This window comes from Eschscholzia californica, unplaced genomic scaffold (assembly GCF_041429995.1).
Source record: "Eschscholzia californica isolate CP2 unplaced genomic scaffold, dmEscCali1.0.p SCAF_1, whole genome shotgun sequence".
In the NCBI taxonomy this organism is placed as follows: domain Eukaryota; kingdom Viridiplantae; phylum Streptophyta; class Magnoliopsida; order Ranunculales; family Papaveraceae; genus Eschscholzia; species Eschscholzia californica.
The window spans coordinates 29,363,932-29,389,821 of record NW_028238198.1 but is presented as its reverse complement, the minus strand read 5'-3'; the positions used below and the strand labels follow the sequence as shown (position 1 = coordinate 29,389,821).

At 34.8% G+C, this 25,890-nt stretch overlaps 2 protein-coding genes across 3 annotated transcripts; one reads left to right on the top strand and one right to left on the bottom strand.

Annotated features, from left to right (window-relative positions):
* Window positions 1-9,741: 9,741 nt before the first annotated feature.
* On the top strand, window positions 9,742-11,664 carry LOC147565867 (cyclin-D3-2-like). Its single transcript, XM_086652346.1, has 4 exons — window positions 9,742-10,463; window positions 10,558-10,759; window positions 10,850-10,980; window positions 11,087-11,664. Exons 1-4 carry the CDS (start codon window positions 9,972-9,974, stop codon window positions 11,378-11,380), a joined length of 1,119 nt encoding a protein of 372 aa, XP_086508472.1. The 5' UTR covers window positions 9,742-9,971; the 3' UTR covers window positions 11,381-11,664.
* Window positions 11,665-20,967: 9,303 nt separating this feature from the next.
* On the bottom strand, window positions 20,968-25,752 carry LOC147565866 (cyclase-like protein 2). Of its 2 annotated transcripts, none has more exons than XR_015230306.1 (6): window positions 25,088-25,752; window positions 24,505-24,549; window positions 24,260-24,332; window positions 22,822-23,710; window positions 21,470-22,439; window positions 20,968-21,318 (listed from the first exon to the last, which is right to left on the bottom strand). XR_015230306.1 is itself a non-coding variant. In XM_086652345.1 (6 exons), exons 1-6 carry the CDS (start codon window positions 25,479-25,481, stop codon window positions 21,193-21,195), a joined length of 807 nt encoding a protein of 268 aa, XP_086508471.1. In that variant the 5' UTR covers window positions 25,482-25,752; the 3' UTR covers window positions 20,968-21,192. The 2 variants fall into 2 exon arrangements, 1 of the variants encoding a protein (XP_086508471.1); XM_086652345.1 differs by having other exon boundaries at window positions 21,470-21,540; window positions 23,613-23,710.
* Between the last annotated feature and the right edge of the window lie 138 nt (window positions 25,753-25,890).

Genomic DNA, 25,890 nt, shown 5'->3' with positions numbered 1-25,890 from the left:
CTTGAGCTAGCTATATTTGTACCTCTGCATGCAAGAACAGAGTGCATTTCTTGTTTACTAGGTTTTTTTTTTCCTTTGTGGGTGTAATCTTGGGTCTTTCTTGCCCGAAGTGCCAAGGGGCGTCGGCTTCTCTCACCCTGAAAGCTAGCTCAAGAGTGAAGGATTTTGTCCCACTCCACCACCACCCTTCGCCCCTCGAGCCACCACTGTAGAATAATTTTATCAGTAGTTCATAGACAAGGAAGACTCTTCCCCTTCCACAATTAGACCAGAAAGACTAAGGAAGAGTAGGGCTCTGATCCTGTTTGTCCTTAATAACGGTAATAATAATCACATGGATCCTTTATCTGTATTTATTGTGATAATAAGAGTGCAATTTCAATGACTTGGAATCCAGTGTTTCATGGGCGCACAAAGGACATTGAGTTAGATTGTGAGAAGGTGGTTGTTGGCTCTCTGCATGTCAAGTTCATTCGATCTCACTCTCGACTTGCCGATATTCTCGCTAAAAGTTTATCACGACTGCGATTCCTTAAGTAACGTCCCAAATTGAACCTTCGACTTCACCCGATGTTCAATTTGCGGGAGGGTATTAAGAAGAAAGATCCCACCTATCTCACAAGAACGGTGGATTCATTAAAATTGGAAAAAAGAATCAACTCTTTTCAATGGTGCCCAATATAGTAAGAACTCTTTAGTTAAGTTTACTTTTCTGTTTGTACACACTTATGTAAAGTTTCCTATATATTGTAGTATATTACTTCAACTATAAATACAGATAGAGGTTCTCGGTTTTCCATTACCATTACTAGTCGCGTGGTATTGGGGTTCCTTCGTGATATTGATATAATTCTTATCATTGTAGAGCATGATTTATGTCATTCAATTATTCAAAGGGGTCTGTTATAATATAATGACTAATGAACTCATCTCTGATAAGAGAAAATAGTGTCTCATGAGATCACTCCCTCACCTCAGTGTGAGAGTCAAGTGGGCAATGGAAGAAAAAGAGATATAGAATTTTGACTTTGAGCAAAATGATACAACAAGACAAACTTGTTTTGAGTGTGTTCACTTTCCTCTGTTTCATGCATGTAAGAGAGAGAGAGAGAGAGAGAGAGCAATGGGCATCAAGACCTACTACCACCCATATATTGCAAAAAATGAGTGTCAATGCACTTTCTTTAGGAGGTTGCTTTTTGAATGACATGAAAGAGAGTAGTTATGAAGAAGACTCACTCAACTAAACCCCAACCATATCATCAATATTATTCTCTTTATATTACAGACAAAATATTGCCTCGTTGATTGAGCCACTTACTCTCACAATGAAAAGATAAAGTAAAAGAGAATCATGCCATGAAAAAGAATGATAAGAAGAACAAATAGAAGAATTATCAGTAGTACTACTTTCTCAAACACGCGCCCTTATACCCCCCTTGTTCATATTCAAACAAGAAATAAATAATAATAATAAGAAGAAGAAGATTCAATTCCTTCCCATCCCAATCCCATCATCATCATCACTCCTAATTTAACACTCTGCCAAACTTCTCTTACCATGCACGCAACTAATGGCCTTGAACAAGTCATCTACATCACTACATGACAGAGAGAGAGAGAGAGAGAGAGAGAGAGAGAGAGAGAGAGAGATGAAACATGGGAACTTGGGGTTGTTGACTCCATCCTTGTTTCTTAATAACTCTTTCTCTTTAGATGTCTCACTTTGTATCACTCTGTGGGGTTAATACTCTTTTTGCTTAAGACTTCTTTCTTCTAGTATTCATTTGTCACCAAAAGAGTAAAAAAAACAGAGATCATATATTGTTCTTTTTTTACCTCTAATAAAGTGAAGGGAATAGACACATAGAAAGAAAAAAAAACGATTTTCCTTGCTTTTTTAAAATCCAAATCATATTTATATGTGGTCCTTTCGAAAGGGAATACTTGTCAAAAGACGGTATAATTTTCAAATTTAGCAAGACACCAAGTATTGATACATGCTTGGTTAGGTTTTGATGTTATGTAACCGCATTTCTGATACTTGATCTTTAACTTCAAATATTTAGTTTCCCCTATGAAAAAATAGATATCATCAAACAATCTATATAGAAGATAATTTTCTACAATATACTTTAATTTTCAATAACTGAGATTACATTTCTCAAACTTATTTACAAGAGTTAAGATTACATCTTCAAAACTTATTGATGTAGACGCAGCGGAATTAAAATAAGAACAATAAAATAAACGAAGAACTGTAAAGAAAACGATAAATAAACTAAAACTTTATTAACTTCGATGGTTTTTCTCTTCAATATGAATATCAAAATAGACTAGACTTCCTTTTATAGGATAATAGACTTTCCTAGATAGACTCAAACTAGGATTCCTAAATATTAAAGATACTTAAAACATTGAAACTCCTAAATAATAGAAATACCAACATAAGGTAATTTCCTAATCCTAAACTAACTAGGACCACTATTGTGGCCGACCGGGACGTGGGCACGCGTGGACGTGGGCCCACGTGTTATGCGCCTGCATCAGCACCCCGTTTTCCAGAAGGTTCGTCCCGAACCGTTTCGATGAAGGAAACAATGTGAGCCACCAGTATACTCTGAATTCCGCCATGGCGATCCGTAATTCCCACTTCGAACGAATATTGCAAACAATCGGTAGAAGACAATGATGGACTAACGAACCCAATATAATCTGGACTCCTTGACACGACGAGATTCGTAAAATCCACAGTAGTGAAGAAACATCCAACAAATTGTGACATCGGCCGTCATCTTTTAGTGGGATGAAGAAGATTGCACATACCAAAATATCATCTTTGAAAAATCGGACCTCCAAAATTATCTTCCAATATATCACGATTTCGTGTTCACCGAAAGCTAAAAAGTGAACTGGTGGTGAGATACTTTTCTTTTTCTTCACATTACTCTTTTCTGTTAATGTAGCAAGTATCTCATTGATTTTTCTAAGGAGCATTTTCTCGAACACGTTAGAGACACCAATTAATATTCCCATGTTTGGCCTCCTGTGTGGTAAGGTGAAGCTCCATCCACCTCCTTTCATTAATTCCCTGTTTCTCAAGTAAAGACTTTCATGTGATGAAGCCATTGAAGATGATGATGATTCTCTGCCAATTAATTTGTATGTAGGCATCTTTGTAATAGTTTCAGTTGATTTTTCCCTCCTCTCCACTGAATTTACAATTGACTTCTTAGTAATATACTATGATGAAGAAATTGTTGATGGAGAAGATAACAAAACATAACTATCATTGGCATCAGTGTTAGTAATCAGATCTTTGAGCAGGAAACGTTTCGTCTTCATCCAGTAATCTTCAGACGACGATGATGTTGATAGATTGCTTTCATGATGAATTTGATTGAATTTAAACTGTCTACCGGAGAAGATTTCAGTAGGGTAAATATGAAATACAAAAGCTAATTCAAAGTCAACATCGCAAGTGGGATGATCTCCAATTTTTGTGTTATGATCACTAGATGAAGGATCATAGCGAAATTCTTCATTATCTGCTAACGTCTCAAGCCAAATTAGTTGATTATCTGCATATAGTTGAGCTCCCCAATACCTGTTATCTTGTGAAATTTTGCCTTTAAACCTCGTAAAAGTGGTAGCATTATCAAGTTGTGATCGTTTATTGGAAGACCATGGGGTACTACTATAATTTGAATATGAAATAGGTTTCTCCCATGATAATGAATGAAGGTTTGTTTGATCATGGGGAGTCGAAACTGTCAAAGCTCCTGGATCCCAAATAAAATCAAAATTATCTTCTTCTATTGTTGGGGAATATTCATCTTCATCTTCTTCAGTTTCAACTTCGTTATGATCTTCATGTTTAATATCAATGGAATCATCCTCTGTTAGTACTTCTTTATAGTTGGAATCATCTTTTTCAACTTCTTGTTCTTCTTCTTCTTTAACTACAACTTCTTTGTAATCAACTTCGTCAACTTGTTCAAACTCTTCTTTTTCTTCTTTTATTACTTCTTCATGGTTAATGGAAATAAGAGGTTGTGAATAATAATAGTACGGTGGTGGTGTATAATAAGAAGATGGAGGTGATGGTGAATATGGTGGTGAGTACGGTGGTGGTGTATAAGAGTACGGAGGTGATGTGAGACATAATTGATGCGGTAAAATTTTATGATTCGAAACAAGGATGTCGTCTCCCGGAATGTCATATGAATCATAAAATTTGGTCAGACATTGATGTTTCATATCTCGACTAGGATTTAGATTTGATGAAGGAAAATTACTTCCTTCTTCCTCCTCCGCCATTGACTGAATTTTGTTTCTTTTTCCCTGAACTTCTCCTTCAATATCATCGATCTTAATGATAGAAGTAACTTCGGAGAACTGTCTTCTCAATTCAATTTTTGTTTCTACACATGACAAACATTCATCGAGAGGAAGAAAACCATACCTGAAAATACTTTTCAATGTATCCCAATCATCAATGATCGATTTTCTTTGATCAATAAGTCTCCATTGCAGGGCATTATATTGTTCATAGATTCTTTCGGACATATGTTGCTCAACCAAAAAAACCTTATCTTCGTCGGGAACGTCTTGATTTCTGAACCAATCTTCCATGTTTTGAATCCAGAAATTTATATGAAATTGACCTTCGAAGAGTGGAATTTTAGAAATTTGATGAATTTTTCTTTCATCTTCTCGATCAATATAAAATTGAATTGTATCTCGAATAGGATCCCAAGATAAACGTGGAAAAAATTTCCAACATTCAAGAGGAGATGTATCCATAGATTTTTTTTTTTTGTAAAAAAAATCCAGAATTTTGATGGCTCTGAATACCACTTGATGTAGACGCAGCGGAATTAAAATAAGAACAATAAAATAAACGAAGAACTGTAAAGAAAACGATAAATAAACTAAAACTTTATTAACTTCGATGGTTTTTCTCTTCAATATGTATATCAAAATAGACTAGACCTCCTTTTATAGGATAATAGACTTTCCTAGATAGACTCAAACTAGGATTCCTAAATATTAAAGATACTTAAAACATTGAAACTCCTAAATAATAGAAATACCAACATAAGGTAATTTCCTAATCCTAAACTAACTAGGACCACTATTTTGGCCGACCGGGACGTGGGCACGCGTGGACGTGGGCCCACGTGTTATGCGCCTGCATCACTTATCTCTAACAGGTTGAGACTAGACCTCTAAATTTATCTTAAATTGTTGAGATTAGAGCATCTCCAATGCGACACTCAACTTACAAAACTCTATTTGACACATAGGACTACTTGAGTTTTTGACAAAAAACACTCTCCAATGCAACACTCAACTAGAGTCTCAATATGATGTGGCAACAATAAATATTGATATACTCAAAAGAAAACTCAATTGTTGAGTTTTCTTTTGAGTATCTATTGTCGTATCTCAATTGATCCACATCAACATTTTATATATTAAAATAAGAACCAAAAGTAAATCTAAAATAAATGTTGAGTTTTTATGAGTGTTGCATTGGAGATGAAGTTTGAATTGAGTATCTCAATAGTGCAACTTAGGAAAGAGAAACTCAACTCATACTTGACACATTGGACTAATTGAATTTTTGTTGAGTGTTGCATTGGAGATGCTCTTATGCCTCACATTCTTATTTTTGAACTCTCTTTAATGGTCAAGATCAAACTTTTTAAATTTATCTTCAAAGATCAAGATTAAACACTTAACAGAATTGTTCATCAAGATTAATATATCTAGATGAACAAGAGTTAGAAGAAGACATGGTCAAAACTAATGTAAAGATTGTAGTTTACTTTTGTGGGGTATGGTTTCTAGAAAATATTGATAATTAGGACTATAAATAGTTTGAGGTCCCCAACCCTACTAGGCATGTCACCCATGCCCTAAAAGTTTAATTTGATTGTTTGATCTTTTTGGAAATCTAATGTTGCTTGTACGACGCATGACAAACCCTAAAAGCTAGACTCTAGGTCAGATTTGATCCCTAATCAATTGTATTATAGTGGGATATGTGAACTAGATGGCATCAACTATTTGGTCCAAAACAGATCATTTTAGTTGAAGAAAATAAGGAGGTGGGATTTGTTTGTGGGGGATTAATCAAAAGTTAATTAAGACATAAAGTTAACTCTTAAACTCCCAATGAAACTAAAATTAATTATGGACATCCCATCTTCTACGTCGTTGTGTTCCATAAATTTATAGAATTTAGGTTCTAAATAATTCCTAATTATTAAGGGAAGATTAGTTCAAACATTAAATAATTTTGTTTTATGGGAACGGGGCATTTGGTTAAGGGTCTTGAAGCCAATACATGCATAAAAGACGCCACCGTTAATAGATAATTCCAAATCTAGAGAGAAAAACTCTCTCTCTATAATGTGATAGATGTTTGAATATTGTGTTTCCCAAGTCCCTAAATAAATGAGAAGGTATAGAGTGCAGACTTGTTCTTGTTTTTAAAATTTTGAAGAAAATAGGCAAGGTTGAAAGTTCTCTTATGAGCAAAAGATTAGGAAGCACACAGGTATGCACTCTCCATACAACCTAAAGAGTTAGGTGAGGACAAGTCGTTGCCACCTTCATTATACAGTCACTTGAAAAAATACTTACAATTCGACTGACAGTTAGTTTATGAATTTGATTCATATACTGCATTATTATGTGATAGAATTATACGAACACACAGTATCAAGTCTAATATGTATCTAATACACGTGTTCACATTTTGTTGAAACTTTATGTAACGGTTGTTTTTTTTATCCCCCATTTACATACATTTGAGAAAATGTTGAAATTTCATAAATAAACCCAAAAATTGGAATCTATTATATTAAAACAGCTCAGTCGCTTATCCAGGGGATAAGTCTGACCGTCCATTTTATTTTAGAGATTTAGTTGGGATCACATCCTACGGATGATATAAAATCTCTTTCGTGTAATTAGACTTAAAATAGAAGGGTTTTAGTATCAACAAATAATATTTTTGAATATTCGGTTATAGTCTTCCTAAAAAAAACTATATCCCACGAATTTGGTAAGATACATTTCAAGTTCAAAAAACTACCCTAATTCAGTTTCTTAAACCAACCATATCATAATTCACGTCCATATCATATAGCACAATAGTGTTTTTTAGCAGGACCGTTGATTTATATCTGAGATATTCGTGTCCGTTAGATTTTGGTCTTCATTTATCTAATCCCACGTCTTTATTCTGTTTTATCTCCCACGTTTATGTAACCCAACCACTTTCCTTCTCAAATTCCTCCGTCTAAAAAAACTGATTCAAAACCTCCATTTTCACCCCTTTTAATCCTCTTCGTCTTGAAATAAATTAGGAAAAATCAGTTTATTGCTCTCATGAAATTCCTGTTATTTTACTATTCTCTTCTCTGTTTCAATTTGTTAATGAGTTCCATGTTTCCTAATCATTTTACTATTCAAATTTATAATTCTGTTCTCTCTCTGTCTTGCAGGTGTTTGAATTTCTGTTCTCAAACTGTTTGAGAAAATGCTTAAGAGGTTTGATGGTTTGAAATATGTGTTGCAGGTGTTTGAATTTCTAAACTCAAATCATATCAAATAATATAGCATTCCTATTGATTATGTTTAAGGTTGGAAGTTTAAAGAATAAATAATTAACTAATGAGACATGCTTGGACAAACTAATTACTGTATGATGTATCCATTTGTTTCCTAGTAACTATGGGCGGTTCAAATTTCAAATTGTAGTAGGGGAAAGTCTACCAAAATCAACTCTAGTTAAATTACCTAGTCATTTCAACAAAAAAAAAAAAAATAGTTAAATTACCTAGTTTTTGGAAGGAATAGATGAAGTAAAGATTCTCCTAATTATAATTTTAATCTAACTGTCGTTCAAGAACCATTTCCCAACACATACTTGTGGTGGTGGGTATATGGAGGCACTCAAAAGGCCGTCAGTATAAACGATCGTGTACGACAAAATAAGTCGTCATTGGTCAACTCCACTCTTCACATGTGACTTTTTTTTTTTTTTTGATGAAGGACATGTGACTTGTTATTATACCTTTTTTTTTATGAAATATTTGTTATTATACCTTAAAAAATGTTTCATTATTATCTTTTTTTTTTTTTTTTTGTTGAAATGTTTCATTATTATCTTAATAAAATACTTTTTATTAGAATACTATACCAATAAAGAACGGTAATAGTGAAAAATTTAACTCTCATATTGTACCTACTCTTATAGTATCTCCTCAAAAAAATATGAAGACAGTCTTAGTAGTTTCCAATGTTGAGGATTCAATTTACCTGAATGTCGTTCACCTGTAACCCTTGATCATATTTCATTCCATTTGTATTCAATGTAGTATTCATTGATACCCGAATTGAAAGTCAAGTAGTTGTACGTTCTCTTGTACATTTTACGTGAAGTCGTGACTCTGAGTTTCAATAGAATATACTTCAAAAAATTGTTTCATGGCTCAAGATGGTGAGTTTGAGTTTGGACAACCGAAATTTATGGTGATTTAGAACAGTTTTGTTATTATTCTATTTTTAAATGTATCAATACAGTTATAGGGCTCTCATGATCATTATTTGTAAATCACTTCTACCGGTCGATTGAGTTGGATGAAATTGAATAAATTCATAAGCTAGTCTACCAAAAGTAAAGTTTATATTACTCCACTAAATTGTGATGAGATTAATAAAAGAGAAAAAACTTATCATGAAAAGGGCTTGAAATGTATTGAAAAATCGTTTTCTTTGTCAAACCACCTGCAACATTTGCTTTTCTACTTATTCTTTTGCTTGCTGAAATTGAAATACAGCTTTTTTCAAAGGTATTGATACGTATAAATCCTCAATACTGTAAATTAGTACTAGTACAAATTTGATACAGTATTCAAAAGCTGTAAACAAAAACAGAATCCCAAAAACAGTGACCAGACTTTCCTACTTTTCCATTTATCTCTCTCTCTCACTTTCTCTATCTAAAAACTCAATTTGTCTCTTTACTTTGGTTGTTTTTGCTTCTCTAGAAAAGAAGATATATAGACTTCTCATGGGGTCGGGCTCGGACTGTGTGCCGTTTCATTCCTCCCCGCCAACGCAACTTCATTTAATCTCTGCGGGCGCTCCATTTTTGTTTAATTCTTCATTTACCCCCTAAATTTAATGAAAAGCTGATCAAGCCTCCTATATTTGTCAACTTCAATTTTAGCCCCCTATATTTGATTGACCACTTTCTAATTTTGTCCCCTTCTTAACAATTTAATTAAACAGTATTTTTGTCCAAATCAACTCCCAAATCTTATTCGAAGCATGATTAAACTTAAGGCAAATTTTAGAATAATTACTTTTGTCCGACTCTTCATGTCAGACTCATTTATGTAACCAATTTGAATTGATATGTTGTTTGTTTTGAGTTAGACAACTCAGATTTATACGAGTGAGATAGCTTAGATTCAAACGAGTGAGACAATCCAAATATAAACAGTGGGAAAAAATAAATACTACCTAATTCTTACTTTTCTTTTCTAGCTTAATCATTTGTGATTTTCACTCCGTTATCTTTCTCTCCAATCTCCAACTTCTTCCTTAATCCTTTGGTCAAATGTTGGGAAGCTAATAGGCAAGTTGGTCACATCTTGAGGGCTAAACATGGATTTTTCCCAACATAATTGGAAAAAAGAAAACTGTAAACCAAAAAATGAAAAAGAAATTTACAGGCGTGAATCCTTTTCTCCCCCAAAATATAATCCCACTTCTTTCCCTTTCTGCTGCAATCTCCACTTTTCTCCTCAAAAGACAAATATAGAGAGAGAGAGGGAGAGAGTTAGAGAGAGAAAGAGAAAGAGAGGTAGTGTTCTTACTTCTTCACTTGATTATAATGAAGTAATGAACAGAAGTTTAAACCTTTTCTCAGTGGAAGAATAGGGCAAATGGATCCACATAAACACCACCAAGAACAGAGCAACTTCTACTCTCTCTTTTGTGAAGAAGAACGTTGGGAAGAAGAAGAAGATGAACTAAATGAAGAAGACAACACTGAGATCAACAACATTAAGAATCAAACAAACCCATCTCTTATTCCTAGCTTGTTATTAGAACAAGATTTGTTTTGGGAAGATGAAGAGCTTCTCTCTCTGTTTCAGAAAGAGAAAGAAACCCATTTCAGAATCACTAATCTTGAATCAAACCCATATCTTGAATCAGCTAGAAAAGAAGCTGTTGATTGGATATTAAGAGTCATTTCTCATTATTCTTTCTCTGCTCTTACTGCTTCTCTCTCTGTTAATTACTTAGATAGATTCCTTTCTAGTCTTCATTACCAGAGAGAGAAGCCATGGATGATTCAACTTGTTGCAGTAGCTTGTCTCTCTCTAGCTGCCAAGGTTGAAGAAACCCAAGTTCCCCTTCTCTTAGATTTACAGGTAAACCTAAATTTGAGCTTTCAAAGTTTGTGTTTTTCTTAGATTCTCAGCTTAAATCTGGATCCTTGTTAATAAAATTTGCCATTTTTTTTAGGTGGAAGAAACTAAATATCTATTTGAAGCTAAGACGATTCAGAGAATGGAGCTTCTAGTACTTTCAACACTTGAATGGAGGATGAATCCAGTAACTCCATTTTCATTTTTTGATCACATTATCAGAAGATTTAGGTTGAAGAACAATCTACATTGGGGATTTCTCCAAAAATGTGAACATCTTCTTCTCTTAGTTCTTTCAGGTAAACTAAATCAAACCCAAAATGTCCATTTTTTTATGAGGTGGTTCCTTCCTGATCATCAATTTATGAAACTTGAATTTGTCATTTCAGATTCAAGGGTTTCAAAGTATCTTCCATCAGTATTAGCTACTTCAATAATGCTATATGTGATCGATCAAGTTGAACCTAATAATCTAGTCGAATATCAAAATCAACTTATGGGTGTTCTTAAAACCAGAAAGGTTTGTCATTTAATTCATGGGTTTTCAATTTCTTGACTTACCCAAGTTCAAAATCAACATAATAAACAAACCCATTGATCTTGATTTTGATTTCAAATTGTTACAGGGAGAAATTGATGATTGTTATGAACTCATCTTCAAAAGGGTTTTAATACTCCATTGCCACAACCAAAGCAACAAAAGGAAGTACTCATCTTCATCCATTCCTGGAAGCCCAAACGATGTAATCGATGTTTCTTTCAGTTCAGATAGTTCAAATGAATCATGGGCTGTGACTTCATCATTTTCTTCCTCACAGGAGAATTCTCTGTTGAAGAAAAGGAAAACCCTAGATCAACAGATGCGTTTACCTACTACCTTCAACAGAGTAGTTCTGAATGTTCTTAATAGCCAACTTTGAACAATCTTCACCTTTCCTTTTGTTGATCTTAAATTATGGTATTTGCTCTGTTAAGTTAAATTGCCTTCAATCTCTGCATTTCTTACCAAACCCAATTCACAAAAAGATCGAAAATTTGTAATCGGCCATTGGAGATTTGGAAGCAGAGATTTTTGGCATTTTAACCCCAGAAAGAAAAGAACAGAGATAGTAGATAAAATCAAGAAATTATGATAATTTCATATTATATTAATCTTGTTCTACTCCTAAATTTTGATTACTAATCATATTTTGGCAAATTCAAATGTGGGTTTGTTAATTTCTGATCTGGGTTTTTTGGAACTTCGATTAAAATTGAATGTTGGGTTACAAAATAATTGAGCGAGAGAGAGAATGTTGGAAATCCAGAAGCTCGAATCGATTCGACCGAGTCAAATGATTCGACACTGTTGGTTTTCCTCGAGATTAGCACTACTGATCTCATAGTTCAGCCAAACGGATACGATTAGTTGACTAGTTCAAACTTCAAAGTACTACTATCATTTTTCACCTTTTTATCTTCCAATCCTTTTAAAGATAAATATTAAAGATTGCACCCTCATTAGATCGACAAAATTATAATTTAAATCCCTTGACCTTTGACTTTTCTGCTCATATCAATGTATTGAAAGATCTTGTTTAAGATAAAGTCAAAGTTGGAGTGTTCTTTGATGAGGTGCGCTAATCAAGGATTATAAGTTAATAAAAAGTTACTACTAATTTTTTCTTCCTAAGTTCCATCTCTGTTTTGTTTGCATGTGAAGGTTTGTCTGCCACTTTAATTTTCTAATTTTGTTTAGTGAGTCTTCCATCCTCATTAGTCATAACCAACTACCGACCTTGTTTTTTTCGCTTAATTAGATAGAAAAATGATAGTAGAAAATGTTAGAGAAGTGGACATACTCCAGACTTAAATAGGAATCAGTCATTCTTTCATTGAGAGGGAAGAAGTTGATCAAGAGGAAGAGTAAGATTTGACTCGAGAAACTGTTAACTCGTGTAGGTTTGTAATAGACTTTTAATTTGTAGCCTCTTTTAAAATGACTCAGTTGGATAATATTTAGGGGTGAGCAGTGGTTGGTTGCCGGCCATTTAGGGTCAAGACGAAGCCGAACCAATGAATAACGGTTTGGCTAATTCATCGGCCGAAGCCGATCAAATCGTCAACCGACTTCTTTCGACCCGATTAGATTCGACTTGACTGAGTTCGGTTGGTCGGTCCGCCGAACTCACATAACCAAATAAAACATGATAAAAACATGAACTTAGCCAAGAACAATGAAAGTTCAAATTCAATGTCACTATTTAAACTATTAACGTCTTGAATACCTAAAAATCTATTTCTAATTTACGATCCATCATATTAAGTAATGGTAATTCATTTATAGTATTAATATAATGTATATATAATTAGATATAAATCAATTATATATATATATATATATATATATATATACATGTATATGTATAGTTCGGCCGGTTCGATTTTGGCAGTTTCTAAAAACTCAAGCCGAAGACAAACAAAACAATGATCGATTGATTGTTTTCTCAGTCGAACCGAGCCGAATATTGTTGGGTTCTGCCTAAATACTATTTGATTCTGTTCGGCCGAGTTCGGTTTGGTCGGTTTGGCGGACCGATGCTCACCCCTAATAATATTACCACTTAGCTTTCCATAAACCCACCCCAACAATGCCTCAATCAAATTAAAACTCCTCTCTCCTCTCTCCTCTCTCCTCTCTCCTCTCTCCTCTCTCCTCTCTCCTCTCTCTGATGACTGGGTAATAACTACCAAACATAGTAGAAGACATTACTACCCCACTATATCTTAGTCATAGCTACATATTAAGAACAACCATATAAAACAAAAAATCATTGATGGAACCCATGATTAGTGGTTGTTTGTTAATTACTGTTCTTACTAACAGACACTAACTACAGTCCTTGCTTTTGCTTTCTTCTGGTTATCATTTTTTAACAAGAATGATCAAAGTATTAAATATATTAGATCTATATAATTTAGATTACATAGGAGTCTTTTACCCTTTGGCATGGTATCTTACAGACCCAGTCTATTTTTTTGTTGAAAGATACAAACTTAGTCTCACCTTAAAAAAGATAATTAATTGTACACTTTGTAACTTGAACAAATTATATAGACTTCTATAGTGTGCCAAGCGGAAAAGCAAAAGGTGTGGAGGCACATTTTATGGGATGGAGAATTGAGCAATCTTCGAGTTGTTTTAAGATGGGTTTGAACACTTTTGTGTATCAAAACCAGAAAAGTGATGGACAAATTAAAAGCCCGGTGTGAACTTTAATTAGAGTGATTTCGTAGAAAAAATACGAGAGCTAAAGAAGGTCATTTACATTGAAGTAATAAGCAAATTTTCGAAATAAGTTAATTATAAAAAATATACCAAATCGTCCAAGCTTAATGTATGATTTTGCAATATAATCGGCGTAAAAAATTTTGAAATAAAATTTTTCTTATATTTGGAGGTTTTTATTTCCACGAAACATAAAGAAAAAAAAAGTAAGTTTCTAGAATAAGAACGTGAAATTTAGACTCTTTCCGTCTTTCTCTAGCATGAAAACTAGTTTTTATATAAAAAGGTATCAAATATAATTAAATGTCTGTTTGGTGATATAGTAAGAAGTTTAGACTGATCTCACCTTATTCATGGACATTATCCAAAAATGAGATTGAGAGAGAGAGAGATGAAAAAAAAATACTTAATGATATTCTATCATTCCTTATGTAATTGTGTCTTGTGATAATGAGTATGATATAAAAAGAAAATTTTGGTTAAGGGTTTCATAATATGATAAAAAGTGAGTTTGACTATGTAATGTTTTGTGTCTTTATTAATATTAACAAGTACAATTGGTGGGTATGAATTATCAAAACAACTCTCAAAGACCCTAAACACATACATAAAGATCAATACCAAACCTCACAAAGGTCAAAGTAAAAAGACAGAATTCAAATAAATTTCATAAGAGAACCATAACTTTTGTATAAACTTTCTTTCCTGAGAGAGAGAGAGAGAGTGAGAGAGTGAGAGAGTGAGAGAGTGAGAGAGAGAGAGAGTAGAGAGAGAAGGGTTGAGAGACCCTACCAAAAATAATTGTAGAATAATATGTTGGGCTGGCTTAACATCTTTTGACCCAGAACCCTAACTTCACCATATCCAATAGGACCTACACTAATTAAAACCTCTTTCATGTAACAAATACTTTTCATTCCCTCACCTCCCTTTCTCTCTCTTTTAATGGGTTATTTCATACAGCTGTAAAGCTAAAAAGACAAGAAAAGATAGTTAGAGAGAGAAAGAAGAGTCTTTCCTTTCCTTCAGTTGCTTTCTTTCTCTGTGTTTCAGCAGATGGTGCAGGAAATCTTGAGATAGAAATATTATCTCCTCTGAAAAACACTGCTCCATGTCAATTTGGTTGCTTAAATACAGAAACAAAGAGTACCTATTGGACTATAGACACTCTTTTCTTGTGAGTTGGTTTATTGCTCTCTATTTTCTGATATGTATTTGCACCAATTCTGTATGGTATTTACACCAAAAAAAACAATTGGGTTGTCTTTATTTATTATGCTTTTTTTTTCTCTCTCTCTCTTAATATTTTAAATTTGGTCTATGTTGGTTTGACTTGTCTATATTTGACTCACCTACACCTTTTTTTTTTTTTTTTTTTTTTTGTTGAGGAGACTCACCTACACCTAGTTAGTTAAAATAGAGATCTAATATGACATAGCAGATAGAATTTTCAAAAATGACAATCATAAATGACATACATCTAATTTTCTTGATCTACCATATAGTCGTTAGGATGCAAGATTTCAAAATAGGATATAATCTTTTTTTTACTTTTTTTTATTTTTTATTATCTTTTGAAAAAGAGGTAATATATTGATTACTGTATCGAGACAACACTTAAAAAGTCGAAATTTACATACTGTATTAGATTTAATCGACTCCCAAGAAAACAAGAAGACTGAGAAAGGTATTCTTATGAAAATTCTAGTCGGCAAAATTCATGAATAAATTAATGTTTTGGCCTCTATAATTATTTGCTCAACCGAACTCAAACAATTATTTGCGCAGGAGTTAGATTCCTATCAAAAGTAGAATTTAGAGGGAATCATGATTTGTTAGCTTGTGCGGATACTCGAAATCTATAGACTCTTGAATCCCGACAAAAATAATAAGATGGATTGATAGCACAGTTACAATTGTGCATATTGTACACATGGAATTCAGGAAAGCAATAATATTATTTTTTTTGGAAATCAAACTTCATATAACGGCTAAAAGGCTAATGAGAATTACAACATGAAGTTTAAAATAACAAAGACATAACCAAACGAGCCAACAAGCCAAGATATGGCCACTTGGGTTGCCTCTGGAACTACCTGGTCTAACTGGTGGGCTACTTCTGGTACAACCACCACTCGCCATTTAAGGGTAGTTATATAGTCGATGCTTCGTTCACCTTCTTCTTCGATGATCAAAACACTCGACCCTGGAGAAAATGAAAGTAACAAAAGGTCCTAAAGACCAACATAACAGACCCTAAAGACCAACATAACAGGCCCTAAAGACCAACATAACAGGCCCTAAAGACCAACAAAGAGACATAACCTTTATTATAGTAAATATGTAGAGAACTAGTAACTCTTTCTTCTTCCTTGCTCCCCAACACGCACTTAATCCATCTTTGATTCCATAATACCACCATATAAATGAACCAGTAATTACCTTGTAATCAAGAACAAATCTTTCCAGTATTTAATTCATTTTCAAATCTGGTATAAACCCTAATGGAACAAGTTCATCTCTTCATTTCTTCCATTCGACAAACATTATTGATGTCTTTTCTACATCCATTGATCTTGCTATCAAGAACCTCATCATTGTTTCATCACTATAATCCTGAGTTGAAATTTCTTGATTTTCTATTCTGCCCAAATAATGGTGAAGAACACATCAACACATCTATAATTGAAATAAAGAAAACAAAAGAGAGAAGAAAGATGGGAGAGAAATAGAAAAGAGAGGATCCTAGAGACTACACATGGAGGAAATACTAAATAAAACAAAAGAGAAAGGGGATCCGGCGAAGGGAGAACCCTTTGCCGGAGGAGCAGACACAGATCTGGGTTTTTGAGAGAGAGAGAGACGGTTAAGGAGAGATGGAGAGAGAGGGGGAGTGGCCCAATAAGATTGTATCTTTAAAAGATGCTTCTATCATATTTCATGGTTTTACATGGCATATCATAGAAATATTTTAGACGGTTGAAATATCAAAGGATAGAAGGTCCGACAGTCAACGAGTCATTAGTTAGAAATCTAACAGGTCGGTCTTCAACCAATCAATTGCATTCTTCGACTACGTAAAAAATGACATAGCAAGTAGAAAGACAAAAGAGAAGGCGCTGGACGCTGGGGTGGTGCCGCTCTGACAGTCAAGTTACCAACATGATATGTAAAGGTAAAAACGAAATAAGAAATGAAAAAATAACTGTCAGTGGAGAACTTGGTATTGGCTCGACTTGTAAAGTAGTCTGAACAGAGCTTTACGTAAAGCTACACTTACTGTGGTTGCTAGAATGGAGTGTTGATGGTTAGAGGTCGTTAGAGCAACTCCAAGCCTAGTCGGGTTGAGGCTACAATTTCAAAATTTTAGCCTCAACCCGATGCTCCAGCGTGGGTCGGTTGGGGCAGAGCCCCAACCAACTGCGTCACTCGCCCCTAACATTAGGGGCGACTGAAGCGTCCCCAACATGACCGTTGGGGACCCAACGGTCATGTTGGGGACCCCTCTCCAACCGTTGGATTTGCTTTAATGGCTGAAATGGGTTCAACCCCTATTTATAGAGGTCGAACCCATTCTCACTTCATCTCCCATTTGTTTCTCTCCATTTCTATCTCTCTACTCAATTTCTCTCTTTCAATTTATTTCTCTCTTTAATATCTTTCAATTTTTTTTCATCTTTTCATTTGTTCTCCTATAGATCCACTAGATACCAACGAATTCGACGGTCAAAGTTATATGGAGACGTTGTCCCCTAATTCTACTTATCCGTCGGCTCAATTAAAGGTTGAGGATTATGAAGTATTTGAGGATTTTTCGGTGCACGAAGAGACGACTTCAATAAAAATAACTAAACGGGAACCGTATAGGCAAGATAAAGATATTTTAGTTACTAATTGTTATTTGAAAATCACATTTGATGCGGTTGTCGGAAATTGTAAAAGATATAAAGTATTTTGGCAAAAAATATCAGATGAATATAATGCGAGTGCAAAGTTTCAAGGCACACTTAGAAGTTGTAAATCTCGTTTCTGTGAGATAAGCTCGAAATGTGAAAGTTTTATATCTACTTTGAGGTTAATAAATAAAGTTCCAAAAAGCGGAGAAGACGATTATGACCGGGTAATTGTTTCAAACTTTTTAATTTCCTTTTTATATCTTTTCACCTTAAAAAATATACTTAAAATATATACTTAAAATATATTTTGTTTATTTCAGTTACAAAGAGCACTAAACATGTATAAAAATCACCAAGGAAAAGGCTTTAGGTTCCAACATGTTTATAAAATTTTGATAACACACAATAAGTGGATGGCAAACATGTCAGGAGAGTCAACATCCGACAAAAGAGATTCTAATACCAATCCATCGGAGGAAAGACCAATTGGGCGTAAACAAGCCAAAGCAAATGCAAGAGTTGGAGAACCATCCACACATTCTACTGCTTCAAAAACTCAGAATGAGGGATATTGGGAAAAAAGAGATGAAGAATCTCAACAGAGAGCAACAACTTTGACGGAAGCTGTACGGGTGCAACAAGAGACCCTACGGGTTCAAGAAGAGTATCTACAAGCAGATAAGGAACAAAAGAACCGACAATATGGGATAGACTTATTGAGGATTGCTGCTAGGTCACTCGACGAACATGGTGCACAAATGCTTGTAGCAGCGCGAGAAGCTTGGTTCAACGGTCAACCACGAGACCCAAGAAACCCCTTCTAGTTATCTTTAATTTTTTTTATCGTTGTTTAGTCGTATTTAAGTAGTATTAAATTTTGAATCAATTATTAGTTGTAATTAATGTTTTTTTTAATTGAACTTTATCAAGTAAATTACATTTTCAAATTTTCGGCCTCAAGAGAGGCTGAAGCTGGAGCTGAATTTTTGGAGCTGAGCTGAGGCTGAAAATTTTGGGTGAAAAAATGGTTTTTTCGGCTTAAGACAGGCTGGAACTGGAGTTGCTCTTACTCCACTTCTCAATGATAAACTTTTGCTCACACAAACCTATGCAGTAAGCTTTTACTCCCACAAGCCCAGGTTGTGTCCTATTACTTCCTCCAAAGCTAATCATCGCGTATCTCTTACGTACTAGTCTACTAGAGAGTCAGGTAGCACTTGTTTGCTAGAGCGAAGGTCGCTTAAACCTTATCTAATAATTAAGAGGGCCGCATAGCTCTCATCTCCGAAAAACTAATAACAAAAAACTAATGAGCGATGAAGTATAAAAAAATAGTTGAGAGGTGCGAAGTGCTCTGAGTAAATGTTGGATGATCTGTGTGGGCACACGATAGGTATAAGGCACAAAGTTAACATCTAATCGTTGGTGTGTCATGGGAGTGTAGCTCGTTCCTACCAGCATATCTCTGGATAGTCCCTAGGTTGTCGTGGGGCAAGAGACCATCTTGATGATGCTTCTACATGGATGAGGTACTGCAACCTTACGATGAACATTGCCAACTTGACCAGCTATCAGCTATGGACGGGCCTCGTAAATGTTATCCTTACCAAGTATGTGGACCTAAGTGAACAGTAGCCTTTGACACGTGCCTATGCCAGGTGACATGTCGTGGTTTCTAAACTTCGTGGGCTCTTTAACCCACTAACTTTAATGGGCTTGTTTGCATTTGGGCCAAGTGGGGTTGAGTCTCAAGGGTATAAGGTCTAGGAGAACTCTTGCCCATACATATAGAAGAATGGAAGAAACTGATAATATAACATAAGAATGAACCTTAATGGTCGTAAAAACGAATTTTAAAAGCATAGAAACTAATTCTAAAGGTGGTTAAAACTTGATTCATTTTTAGGGTCCACGGGTTTTAGGCCCAAAATAAAATTCAAAAAGGGATTAACGTCTTCCCAGAAAATAGGATTTTAGTCATTTTCCCTTTTGGAAGAAACATTGTTGATACATAATGTGTTATGTATGATACATAAAAAAATGAAATAAAGTATGAAACTTTAACAATAAATTATGAAACAAAACAAGAAATTATAAACATAAAAACACTGTAACTTTGACATCTAGACATACTTTAACTATACTGCATGTGTTTTGTTGTAGAAATATACGTACTAAATAACGTGTATATTGCGAAACAGATAGTGAGTTTGAAATCAATCGAAAAAATCTGAGAAAAAAAAGAAAGAGAATTTTGTGGATTGGTATTCAAAAGTGGGCTTTTCTTATATAAAAGGTTATAATGGGTATTATGATTAAATAGAAATGACAGAGATCTGTTTTTTCTATAGAAATTGGTCAATTTGGACTAAATATCCATTATAATTATTATTTTAGCTAAAAATCCTATAATAATATTAGGGTGAACTAAATTTGTGTTTAGGTGTAGATTTTTTGGACTAGAAACCCAAAATAAAGGAACGTAATAACACGCACCAATAAATGAGGGAAAAAAGGTCAACACTTGGTTGCCCGAGTGGTTGATAGTGTTGACATAAACTTCAAAGTCCTGGAGGTCCCAAGTTCAACTCCAAGAAGAGGTGAAATCCATGGTTATATATTAAAGATATAAATAATGCAGTTAGATGGGCTTTAGGCCATTTATTTCGTTGCGCTTCCGGCCATTAGTTTAGTTGAGCTTGAAACCCGTTTGTTTCAAGGTTTAATTCAATTTATCGTGCTAATCACATCTATGATGTATCAAGACCGTTGTAATGACTTTCCTAGTCAGTTTCTTAGGCCATTCATCACCCGAATATTACTACACCTTATTACGAACATTCTATTCGCGTGAGTTTGATTTATTTTCCTGACTTAGTAACCTAATGTCAGATGTCCAGCCCAACTGGCCTCTGTTCCATATCTTCCTAATTGAACTCTATGGACCAAATATATATGTATAAGGCCCACCATCCTCATCATCAATCCCTTATCTTCTCAATCAAAGGTTCACATTCTTAGGCCCATTCATTTATGGTGAACCAATTTTGTCCCTTGAATATTCCAAATGTGGGACCAAATAGATATAAAGGATCTGAATCCCATCACATGTAAGTAGATCAATTGTTCTTCTACCTCTGAAGGGGAGACAGTTTTGGTCAGGGGGTTAGGGCTTCTTTTGGCCTCAATTAGCCCTTTTACTTGTACAGTAGAAAAAGACAGTTTGTTTTAAGAGCCTTCTAATGGGGGACCAAAGTCCACAGTGGATGGACCATTTATCTATTCTGGGCCTTTGTCATCTCTGTGAAATATTTTGACCTAATACCCAATCAAGTAACAGTTATTGGAATTAAACATATTATTCAATTTATCACTGGAGAACGTTTTCAAATCAAATGATACAATTACAGATATTAATTGTAGCTTCTTTAACACCAACCCACATTATTACATGAAACATATATCGTTTTCCATTTTCGGATCTGGTGAATATGATACATTTACGGGTTATTGTGTAATCAAATGGGTAAATTATGATACCAGCATTTGGTGATTCGATCAAAGATGATTATTTGATAAGAATGCATCTTATTGGCGATCCTTCTGCACCAACTAATCTTAGAGGCAGGCAATGAACAGAATATAAACCTGCTTCGACGTTATCAAGTTTCAGGCCTTCGACAAGAATGATATCCTGAAACGTTATCAGCAATACTATTATTGGCAGTTTGTATATGATATACATAAAAGACATTCAGCATAGGAAGTAAAAAAATGCGAGTTTGTACATCCTTCCTACTCCAGTGAAGTTAAAATATTCAGACTTTAGGTAGAAAGCTGCTTACCCTAGGCTCGAGGAAAGCAAGATGAGCTGATGTTAAGTCGTCAAATGCAGCAGCTGATAAGTAATCAACTCCTACATGTCAAAACAAACAAATAGACAACCATATGAGTAGGACGATGGGTATTAAGATTGAGAGATGGCACTCGCTGTGAAAAATAGATGGAGTAACATAGGATCAAAGAATAACATTGAGGAGCTGGTGTTCATGAAAAAGATACCGATGTGTATGATTTCATATAAGAAACTAATGCATAGACTCGTAGTGACATTGTGGGAGCACTTTCGACAAGCTTTTGGAGCTTTTCTGTGTAATATAGGATGCTTACAATGAAAGTTTATGCGACATTTTTTAATGCACAGTAAACATACCAAAGTGTCGCAATGTGTTAGTGAAAGTGGGTCCGAAAGCATGGATGAAAGTGCACCAAGAACTGTAGTCAAACTCGGCCGCGTTACTCGGGGACTGACTCAGGCTTGGGGGTAGCACGAGCTGATCCCAGGCCGAGCCCCCGATCTAGGGGCTCAATGAGTAACTCGGGTAGGCTCAGCCTGACTCGGTTTTTTCGAAAGAAATTGCTGTTTTTTAGGAAGTTGCTGTTTCTTTTTCTTTTCAGAAACATTGTTTTTCTAAACATTGAAATATTATATCCTAATTCTATACGAACATGACTAAAATAAGAGTAGAAATCTACTTAGAGAACTTATAATACAAGAATAAAAACCATACACATCTAATTGTTCACAAATCAAGACATACAGTTTGAAGAAGAAAGGAGAGAAACGTTAAGTAATCTAGCTATTTATTACTTGTTGGTTGACTTGGTTTTTTGGCACATTATTTTTTATAGGTGGTCAATTTATTTAGTTTAGAATTATTTCTTGATAGTTATTCTTTGCTATTTGAGAGTATAATTTGAAGCATAATAGTTGATATATGTTGCATATACATGAAAATATGATATATATATATACTAGGGTATATCCCGTGCCCTAGGGCACGGACACTTGTATCAATCAAATGTTACGAAATTTATTATTGAGAGAGAGAGATTTTTATTAGTTATTATTTTTTTGTTTCTTTTCTCTTAAATTAGTTATTATTTTATTGAGAGAGAGAGAGAGATTTTAATTTCTTTTTTAAACCCTTGAAATTTATTTTGTTTCTTTTTTTTCGTAAATAGTTATTTTATTTCTAAGAAGGAAATGATTATTGTTTTTTAAATAGGTAACTTTATTTCTACGAAGGACTATATTTTAAATTTTGAGAAGGGCTTCTAGACAATATCATTTATTAAAAAAGGATGTTTGTCCCAGTCATCGTTTTCCCTTCTGTTTTATTATATAGATATATACATCAAATGTGAAATAATAATTATACTCGAACTGACTCGGCCAGGCTCGGTTTCAAATCGAGCTTGGCCGTTGGCTGATCCCGAGCCCAACTGCTTAGACCAAGAACGTGGAAAAGCTGCCTCCTAATACATGGTAATAATGCCAATTAATCGTGGCTAAAGTACCCTAGAAGTGTGGAAAAAGTGGCTCCATATGCGAGGCTGGAAGTACCCAACAAAGCAAGGCATAAGAGTGGCCAAAATTGCCTAAAAATAGTGGCTAAAAGTGTCCAAAAGCTTGGTCCAAACTCAAAACTACCTAAAAAAGTGTGGATAAAGTGCCTAAAAAAGTGTGGGCCAAAAGTACCTTCATATGCGTGACTCAGTCTCTAAAAGTGCGGTCAAAAGTGCCTCAAAAAGCATAGCCAGAATACCTCCAGAAGCGTGTCCAAAGTGCCTCCAAAAGTGTGGCTAAAACGTAGTGAAAAGTGACTAAAATGTGTTCCAAAAGCGTACCTATAAGTACTTAGAAAGCGCGGGCCAAAGTGCCTAAAACCATGATCAAAGTGTCTACAACCGTGACTCAAAGTGCCTAAAAAAGCGAGGACATAAGTGCCTCAAAGACTCGGCAAAAGTGCCCCGAAAGCATGGTTAGTGCCCAAGGAAATGCCAGTAAAAGTGTATAGATATTTACTGGTGTGCTCTTATCCTCCTATAGGTTTAGGGATTCTGTTAGTTCTATATGCGGTCACCTACTTGCAACGAAGAAACGTCAATGAAATAAGGAAAGAATGGTTGAGATATGTTGCTTACCCACTAGCTTTATATCAGTGTTCTCTGCGAGCCACTGTGCTCCATCTTTCATAAATCCCACAAAGCTGGTGTCAAACTCTTTTTTCCACATAAGCTTCCTGATGATACAAACCTCAATTAATCTCAATAACATCATGAGGAATCAAAGAACCACTTGCAATTCATATTGGCAGCCGTGACGACAGGTTACATTGAACCGTATTTGGTTGAATTACCAGAATATAGCACTATCTACATTACCATGAGATATATAACTTCAAACCTAGTAAATGATATAATCTTTTGCAGCAAGAAAGTAGAGAGTATAACTATGCAGCATAAGAACTTTAGCCTTCTATTGATAATTCCTTGGTACCGATCAAAACATACAACGACCATAGGAAGAATGAAATCTTTATGTCACTAGCCAAGGTTCTACTTCATACTTCATCCCGTCATATCCTTGTCATGCTGGCAAGAAACTGGAGTACCAAATAAGAAGTACCTAAACGGCTACTTCGTCTGTCATTTGAAACTTAACCGAAAATGCCAAAATACCTTATGGCTCAAGAAAATAAAATTCACATTCTCTCTAAATGTTTTTGCATTAAAACAATTCATCCCAATCTTAAAGACTATAAAGAGACGGCTATGATGAGGTAAATTACCTGTCAGTGTTTAATGTTCTGAAAAGAACACGGCGTACTCCACTTGGAAGATGCAAGGACTTCATAACTTCAGCTGTAACAAATACAAATTCTTATGAATAATTGATACCATGAAGTCCGAGTTCCAGATTAGGTAATGAGTGCGCATAAGAGTAAATTTCTAAGCTCATCAAACTTGAGGCAAAATGTGCAAAAACACATGGACTTCAAACTCTCTACAAGTGATGGTTTCTAATAGAACTTACCAGTAATGTTTGTATCCCTTGGAACATCCACTAACAGAGCCGGACCTGTTAAAACCAAAAGATAACAGAGTAAAAATTTGCATAAAATGAATCAAGCTCAATACAATTCAAAGAAATGCGAAAGTTTTGGAAATTCAATTTCCTTTGAAGACTGCATGAAATGAAATGTATTGGCACAAGGTATTTGCACTTTTCGAACTACCAAAATTGAGTTGTGAGACTGAAACTACAAGCGATAAATTTGGCAATTAACTTAGACCTAATCTGAAATGAGTCAGTGAAATCTATAATCAACTTTGGTGTTTCAAATACCTAATCTGCAAAATTAACATTAAAAAGGCCCCTTAATCTTTAGAAATTTCATAAGAAAGAAGAAATGGGTAGCTAAGGAATTTATTCAAACACATAAAGACATACAAACTAATGGGAAATATGAATGATTTGAAATTAAATCCTCAATCTATACAAGAATTTCAAACAAAACAAGAAATGGGTAGGTGAAGAATTTCATCAAACACACTGTGAACAAACAAACAAACAAACAAAAAGAAAAGCACTAATTACAGAATATATATATATATACCATTAAGAACGTCGAGATCAAGTGAGTCAATATCAAATCCAGCATCAAAGTAACGATCAATATAGTGACCAGGAGCATCAACATGAGTTCCAGTGTGGGTAATCAATTTCAACTCAGAGATGTTAGCAAAAGATCCATTCTTCATGCTTAAAGGTAGTGATATAAGTTGACCCACACCTTCAGTTGAACCAAAAGATGGTAAATCAGATCTCATCTTGTGGGTGATATCAATTATCCTTCCGTTTCCATAAACTTCTCTCCTTGGTGGTACAAGATTGCAAGAGCTTGAGAGTTCATCGCCATAGCTTGAAGAAGGGTAAGCTTCTTCAATTGATGATGAAGAAGAAAGAGATAAGAGAGAGAAAGTCAGTAAAGCAAAGAAAAGAAAATTCATCTTCTTCAAATTCGATGACTGAGTTTGAAGTGGGGGAGTAGAGTAGTTATCATGGGAAGTTTTATAGGCTCCTCTAATAAGTGTTGTACGGGCCTCCTTCCCTGACAAACTTTCTCTCAAATTTGCCTTGAGGGATGGAGGCGGTGTCAATAACAATTACGAGAGGCGCTTATAAACCTTCCCTCATTAGCATACGTTCTTAAGTTTTGCCTTTCGGGTATCAGATAATGAGAGGATGAAGACCAGGTGATCTTTTCATTCTTATTTACCTGAAACACAGTCCTATTTCCTTTTCTTATCTTTTTGCCTTCGTCTAGTTGAAAGTGGAATTAACCTAGCAAACCTTATGTTGCAGGCAGGGGTGGCCCGTGACCAAAGCCACCAAAGCGGTCGCTTTGGGCCCCAAATA